General features: G+C 33.6%; 1 protein-coding gene across 2 annotated transcripts; it reads left to right on the top strand.

Moving 5' to 3' along the window:
• The first annotated feature begins 722 nt into the window (after window positions 1–722).
• LOC114400514 (ribulose-phosphate 3-epimerase, cytoplasmic isoform-like) lies at window positions 723–6,612 on the top strand. Of its 2 annotated transcripts, none has more exons than XM_028362996.1 (8): window positions 723–956; window positions 1,161–1,165; window positions 2,825–2,887; window positions 3,009–3,115; window positions 3,784–3,881; window positions 4,058–4,150; window positions 4,264–4,305; window positions 6,324–6,612. In XM_028362996.1, exons 1-8 carry the CDS (start codon window positions 840–842, stop codon window positions 6,483–6,485), a joined length of 687 nt encoding a protein of 228 aa, XP_028218797.1. In that variant the 5' UTR covers window positions 723–839; the 3' UTR covers window positions 6,486–6,612. The 2 variants fall into 2 exon arrangements, with proteins under 2 accessions (XP_028218797.1, XP_028218798.1); XM_028362997.1 differs by lacking the exon at window positions 6,324–6,612 and adding an exon at window positions 5,093–5,666.
• Window positions 6,613–7,870: the final 1,258 nt, after the last annotated feature.

The raw sequence follows: 7,870 nt of genomic DNA, 5'->3' as shown, positions 1-7,870 counted from the left end.
TAAGGACTATTTTGTTAGTGTTAGATAACTTTGGAGTACTAGTTCAAATAAATGCATAATTTTTTTAGGGATTAAATAATCTATAATTATGTATTGTGTGATATTAATTTGTCAATATAATTGAATGAGATGGATGGAAGAGGACTAATGTGCCCAACAAAAAAAATTTCAGAACTATTTTTTCTGTAAAAAGAATTGGCCTATATTCGGTATAAGAGATATTGAGAGGAGGAGAGATATAAAAATAAGTTTGTTTGTTTGGTAGAAAAGATTAAGGTGCAAATATTTTTAAAAATCTCAAAACTTATATTATTTCTTACTTTTTTTCTCTCTCTCGTGTCACCTTTTGTTTATTTCTATTCAATCAAACACTTTTATTTCTTAGTTATTTTTACTCATTTATTTTTTTGCATCACTTTATTTGTCTTCTCCATCGTTTACGTCGGTATATTTGAGAAACAAGAATAAGAAGTTCACTCAACACTAAATAATTTACTTTTTTTTATAAAAAATTTAAATTAGTTGATTGAATAAGATAATGGGTTATTATTTATTATAGACTCTAAAATCTGTTTTTAATCCCTGCTAATAAAAAAATAATATACTTTTTTTAGTTAATTGTTGATGACTGGTGTGTATCAAATCAAATCCAATGGGGGTGTCAAAATTTGCAACCTAAAAGGTGAAAGTGAAAGTCAAAGTCAAAGCGGCATCAACGTAGCGTTACTGTTAAGTTCTTTTCTACCTACCTACCGACCCCCCAATCGCGAATAAGAGAAACAAACTCGTTTTGTTTTGTTTCACGTTCCGTTCTGGGAGTTGAAAGAAAGAAAGGAAGGATGGGAGTGACACCGAAAATTGCTCCTTCGATGCTCTCTTCCGACTTCGCCAATTTGGCTTCCGAGGCTCAGCGCATGCTCCACTTCGGCGCCGATTGGCTCCACATGGACATCATGGTATTCTATTACACGCTTCTAATCTACAATTACTAACACTTCTGTGCCGCATTTTTTTGTGTGGCAATTTTGCCCCTCTGTTAACCAAGTTTGAATGATTGTGTATTTGTTACTTATGAATCTATTAATTTCTCTGTTTGAGCTTACCTTAATTTATGAGCTACCATGATTCCTGATATTTTTTCATTTTTGGTTCATTTGCAGGATGGGTAAGGAAGTCACTCACTCCCTTGCCTTGCTTATGCTATTGGCTTTGCCATCACTCCTCAGACTGCCATTACTTCCAAATTGAATGGGTTTTTAAGTTGCATTTCAATTCATCCCCTTCTGTTATTTTGTCCAGTTAATGTTATCCATCTGCAAGGATAGTGGGTTGTAGTTCTTCTAGCCGATTGCATCACAAGTTTTGAATTTTAACGGCCTATTAACAATTTGCGGCGCTTTGTGGCTCATTCTTGTGTCAATTTGCTTATATATTTGTAACAATGAATTTGAGTTAGGTGTAATTAATTTGTTTATTTATAGCTTTGGGTTAACATTGAATAGAATATTCTTTAGTTTATTCAAAATAAGTATTCTCTAAATAAGATAAGGTCCCTTAAGTAAGGTCTCAAGTTCGTGTTTTGTGGTTGGAAAGGGAGATCCCATTAAAGGTTTCTTTATATGATAGAGATTAATCATTGACAAAACTAGTGGGTACTTTGCACTTAAAACATGATAACATAAGGAAAAATGCATTGTATTCTCTAACTCAATAGTCTTATTATTGCACTAGGGATAAGAATTGTTGTTCAATGGTGAATGATCTTATCGTATATGTTGGGCTATAGTTATTCATGATTATTAATGAATGCTGCATTCTAATCCAAGTTTATGAATAAGACTGACCTATTAGTAGACAGAGGATGACAATCTTCTGTCATGTTCAATGATAACAATAACAGGATCAAAGCAACCTCATGTTCTCATTGTAGGTTCTGCTACAGTATTCATTTCTAATCAATGCTGCATTCTCTTCTATAAATTTCCCCAATATCAACTACATGTATAGTGTTGTACTTTTTGCTATTGTTGCTTTTTAGTTATCCCAATTTTTATCTTTACAGCTTTTGTGAATAGCTTATTAGCATGACTGAGGCCATGACTGAATTTTTCCCACCTTATCCTGTTGTTTATAGTATTTTAATGCTTCTATCTGAATTATTTTATCGATGCTACATTCCTATGCTGCATATTTGCTAGAAACCCAGTAACTGTTTTTGGTCGTTAGTCATATAAACATGTAGCAGATGCTGAAACTCTTCAATCTCAAGGCTATTTTCTTGCAATGGATTTCTGAATTGAATCATAATTTTCTACCTGTCGTCCAGTTCTTTGTTTATGAAACAAATAAATTCTCTTGTACTGTATTGACATTAGGCAGAATGCGTTCATTATAAAAGTGACACAGAATGCGTTCATTATAAAAGTGACACAGAATGGGACTGCAATTTGGGCATTTAACTATACTCATACTGAGTTGGATCTGGGATGATCATCTAATTGGAGGAAATTTAGACAAACTCTAGCAGAAATTAGCAATATTTATCTTTCAAGCTTTTGCTTGCAAGGATATGAAGTGTAAAACCAAAGGTTAAAGCTTGTGTTTGGGTGCTTAGCAGCTCATTCTATTCAGCATTAGTGATTGGTTTCATAGTAATTGGTAGGGGATTTTTTTCGTCAACTTGACTTGGTCTTTCTATGGATGATTTAGAGCCACCTCATGCATGCTTAATTTTGTTTATTATTGAACTTTACTATCTCTGTGCATGTTTTAGTCCATTAAATTACTGAACCTTTTTTCTTCCCTTTCACTCTATTTTGTGCAGGCATTTTGTCCCCAATTTAACTATTGGCGCTCCAGTTATTGAAAGTTTGAGAAAGCACACAAAGTAACAATCTTCCTTTTTCACTGATGTAGATGATTTTATGAAGATTTTTGTTTTTTTTTTTCCTATCTGCATAATATATGGTGCTTTTTAGTCATTAACCATTAACCATTAACCCTTGCAGGGGATATTTGGATTGTCACCTTATGGTTACAAATCCTCTTGATTATGTTGAGCCCTTGGCAAAAGCTGGTGCTTCTGGTTTTACATTTCATGTAGAGACATCAAAAGGTTGGTCCGTATGCTTCCTTCTTTTGGTTTGCCTTCCTTATATGGTGTTTTCTTCTGCCTACCTTTATACTACCTCTGGTCCTTTATATAAGAAACAAATAGTATTATTTTTGTGTCCTAATTATAAGAAAATACCCTGGTGCAGCGGTAAAGTTGTGCCTTGGTGACTTGTTGGTCATGGGTTCGAATCCGGAAACAGCCTCTTTGCATATGCAAGGGTAAGGCTGCGTACAACATCCCTCCCCCATACCTTCGCATAGCGAAGAGCCTCTGGGCAATGGGGTACGAAGTGAAATGACCACTTTAAATGTATTAATGATGACTAGTTTCCTTTCATACTCTTAATTTATTGAGAAGCATATTAATGAGATATTACTCATTAATCATGAAAGTGGGCATTGGATGATCTATTAACAATATAACTCATTCCCATTGGTTGAAAATCCTTGAATTATGAGTAATGTCATTTATCTAACCACCACTTAAACCAATTAATCTTAGGGGCATTTTTGGAATAAAATTTGAATTTATGTTAGTATTAATTAAAAGTAACTAATTTAACCATTTTCCTTGGTCTTGATGATTTAGTCTTATGTTTCTTATATATAGGACTGGAGGTAGTATAATATTTTGTTTTATGCCTTCTTAAAAGTGGTTCTGGTGGATAGATAACTGGGAAGAACTTATCCAAAGAATCAAGTCACATGGCATGACTCCTGGTGTAGCATTAAAGCCTGGGACCCCCATTGAAGAGGTTTATCCTCTGGTATGTATTTCTCCCCCTCTGGTTCTCATTTGGTCATATACCTGTATAGCTGGATGGATGTTATTATCATCTTTTATCTTCCGTGAGTATTGTGAGTCTTTGTGCATAAACTTGAGAATAGATTCAACATCTCTGACTGGAAGTTCTTAGTCTTGAGAGGGTGTTTATTTTCACAGGTGGAAGCCGGAAATCCTGTGGAAATGGTTCTTGTGATGACTGTAGAACCGGGATTCGGAGGACAAAAATTTATGCCAGAGATGATGGATAAAGTATCATCACTCTTATGTTATGCTTAGTGTGGCTGACAACACTCGTCAATTATGCAAGTTGTATCCATTTTTTCATTAATTTTTTTCCTCTTATTTTTGAATTTTCAAACCAGGTACGTATACTTAGGAAGAAGTATCCATCACTTGACATAGAGGTATCTCAGCCTTTTTTTTTTTTTTATGTCTGTGACTTCTTTCCTGTGAAGTTAGGTGCATATTTTCTTCATGGTTGTAGACACAGTAGATAATTGGGATTTTTTCCTTGGTTGATTCTTGAACTTGTTAAAGCTTTCAAATTTTACCTTTATATGTTCTCATCACTTATTTAAGACAAGGAACTGTGGTCTTTTATTTAATTCCTGTTGCCTTTGCAATTTTAACTTCTTTTATATATAGGCTTCTCACCAAAACCTACCATTCAACATTATTTCTCAGTGCTTAATTATTGTATTCATGGAGATTGGAGATCATTAAGGTCTCATTTGGAAGAGCCTATTTATAGTTTATTTGGACTTATGGCATTAACACTTATGCAAGTGTTTGGGAAAGCCAATAAAATTAACTTATGATATATGAATAAAAAAAAAACCTTATGATATGTTCATAAGTTATTTTCAGTTTATTTCAATAAAGCTCTTCAAAATAGCTTATGAGAACAACTAATAGCTTATGTAAAAATAGTTCAACCTTATTTCCTCTTTGATTATAAATATAACTTGTACATAAGTGCTTATGTCTTGTTTGGATGAACTTCTCATTTCTCAATAAGCACTTGTAGGAGAAGAAAATAAAAAGATAAAATGAATTATGATTCTTCCATAAGTTAAAATTAGCTAATATACAAGTTAAAATCAGTTTTTTGGAGAAACTAAAATGAGAGTTTCTATAAATTAACTTGTGCATGAAATACTTTTAACTTATTTTTTTCTTTTTCTTTTGTAGGTACTTATCAAGAAGTTTATCCAAATAGGGTCTTAATTAAGCTCCTTACCCAATCAAACCCTAAATGCTTCTGATAGCATGCTCATGCACACTAGTAATAATATGTTGGCAAAATTGTACTTTTGGTCTTCCAGTTTATCTCCAATTTCGGATTTGGTCCCCCTATAATTTAATTAACAAATTTGGTCCTCCAGTTTTATAAATCCCTGTAAAATTAGTCCTGGAAGCCCGATTTAGACGTTGACCGTTAACCTCAAACGTTGACTATACCACATGTGACTGTCACATGTCAATGCCAGGTGTCAATGCCACATGTCAACGTCTGAATGGTTTCCTGTAAAAGTTTCATTTTTTATAGGTAAAATTGTACTTTTGGTCCTTCAATTTTACTCCAATTTCGATTTTGGTCCCCTTATAATTTAATTTGCACATTTGGTTCCCCAGTTTTATAAATCCCTTTATAAATTTAGCCAAATTTCATTACTGGGGAAGTTGTATTTCAAATTTCAAACAAAAATACCATTGTCATACATAGGTCACTTAAGCAGTCGTATACATATAATACTGCATGGGGAGCAAAAAAAGAAAAAAAAATAGGGGGTTATTGTAGAACTTGTTAAAGTAAGAGATCTGAAAATTCAGACCCAGGTTGGGATTCATGTGCCACTTTCCCACGTTGAACAACCCCGAAAGTGGGAGAGAGACAAAGAGTGATTTTTCTCTGGGTTCCAAGTGAGTGAAAAACTTGCAATGAAAAAGAAGTGCGAGATTTATCAAGACCTACCATGTCTCTAGCACCAGTGGCTAAACCATTCAAAAGACCAATTTTATAGGAACAATTTATAAAACTGGGGGACTAAATGTATGAATTAAATTATAGGGATACCAAAATCGAAATTGGAGTAAAACTGGAGGATCAAAAATGTAATTTTACCTACAAAAAATGAAGCCTTTATAGGAAACGACTCAGACGTTGACACGTGACATTGACACGTGGCAGTCACACGTGGCATTGACACGTGACAGTCAACGTCTGAGGTTAACAGTCAACGTCTAAATCGGGCTTCCAAGATCAATTTTGCAGGGATTTATAAAACTGGGGGACCAAATTTGTGAATTAAATTATAGGGGGACCAAATCCGTAATTGGGGACAAAGTGGGGGACCAATTTTACAATTTTGCCTAATATGTTTTTTTGCTAGAATTCTAACATGCTCAATTTCAATTGCAGGTTGATGGTGGTTTAGGGCCTTCAACCATAGATGTGGCCGCATCAGCAGGGGCAAACTGCATTGTTGCTGGAAGTTCAGTGTTTGGTGCCCCTGAGCCAGTTCAAGTAATATCCTTACTAAGGAATTCTGTTGAGAAAGCCCAGCAAACCTTGATACAGTAAAAAAAAAATGTCGTTTTAAGTTGCAGTACACTTCACAACTTTGCATAAACAATATGCTTAATGTTTAACATTTTCCATAAGTTGAATAAAAGATCATGTGACTTGATAATGTTTATTCATATTTCTATATCAAGTGTGCAGTTCATAAATATATAAAGGCACAAAAAGGGGATAACAGATGCTGCTGTCACCTTAACCCCTTTGCACAAGAACCTATGTCTAAATTTAAATTTTGAGCCACATAGTATTTTTACATTATGAGTAGAAAAGAGAGTGCCACGTATGGTTGTAGTAACTATGCTTTTACTCAAACACATTTGGGTCTGTTTGGATAAATTTTTCCATAAACACTTCTAGGAGAAGAAAATAAGAATTTTTTTTTTTAAATAAGCTTCTCCCTAAGTTAAAATTAGTCTATGCATAAGTTAAAATCCATCTTTTAGAAAATTTAATGAGAGACCTTCTAAAAATTAATTTATGTATAAGCTAATTATAATTTATGGAGAAATTCATTTAATTTTTTCTCTTAAAATTGTTTATGGAGAAGTTTATCGAGACAAATCCAAAATCATTTTAATAGGCGCTATTATATTTCTGGGTGTGTGATATTAGTAATATCAAAATTAAATCCATAATATGTATCTTGATAGACACTTGTGTCAATTCAATGTTTCCTATTCATTCAGAACGCTAATTACCTAATCTATTTTCTTGATCATATGTCACATACATTAATATAAGTTTAATTAACTTATTCTCCATGAAAGTGCTTGTTTTTGTTTGGCATTGATGCACCAATTACACTTGTTTTTATCAACACATGCACTGTATCATAAGTGCATCTCTTGATTAGATGGATGCTGATTACAACCTTCAGTTCCCAATCTTCCAACCTCCAATGTCTTTGAATCCTTGGATGAATGGAAGTCTAATTAAATCGCACAATTTGTGCTAAATCATCCTCGTCAACTTAATCCATACATTTAAAGTTCTCCATTTTTATACTGTTTTTTTTTTTTCTATTAGTATCTTTTTTGTGACTGTATTCTCGACACTACAAATTAGAAGTGTCTTTAGGATTGGATTTGTTTCCTTCTACTCCCAAAATCAGTTTAAATTTATGTCTACCAAGAACAGTGGGCAGCATGTGTTCTCACGTGCATGTGCACGCTTTATTATGCCATTCATTCAGACCCCATACTTTGATCATATGGAAAAAACATGCTTTTAAAAGTTTGTTGTAGTCATTCTCTACGTCATGTGAGGGGAAAACAAGTAATATTCATCTTGGGGTAATGCCACAGATATTAGTTTGCGTGACCTATTTTCATGGCTTTTTTTAGTCTTCACCTTTTTAGCCTTGGCAAACATCAAGCAAATTGGTA

Source organism: Glycine soja, chromosome 19 (assembly GCF_004193775.1).
Source record: "Glycine soja cultivar W05 chromosome 19, ASM419377v2, whole genome shotgun sequence".
Lineage (NCBI taxonomy): Eukaryota > Viridiplantae > Streptophyta > Magnoliopsida > Fabales > Fabaceae > Glycine > Glycine soja.
The sequence above is the reverse complement of the archived record's forward strand: the minus strand, read 5'-3'. Positions and strand labels throughout refer to the sequence as shown.

What these genes read in the sequence shown, in the direction of transcription:
- LOC114400514 (XM_028362996.1), top strand. Translation starts at nt 840, where the DNA reads ATGGGAGTGACACCGAAAATTGCTCCTTCGATGCTCTCTTCCGACTTC. An exon ending in AGTTTGAGAAAGCACACAAA is followed by an intron (nt 2,888 to 3,008) that starts GTAACAATCTTC and finishes TAACCCTTGCAG; the next exon opens with GGGATATTTGGATTGTCACC. An exon ending in TTGAAGAGGTTTATCCTCTG is followed by an intron (nt 3,882 to 4,057) that starts GTATGTATTTCT and finishes TTATTTTCACAG; the next exon opens with GTGGAAGCCGGAAATCCTGT.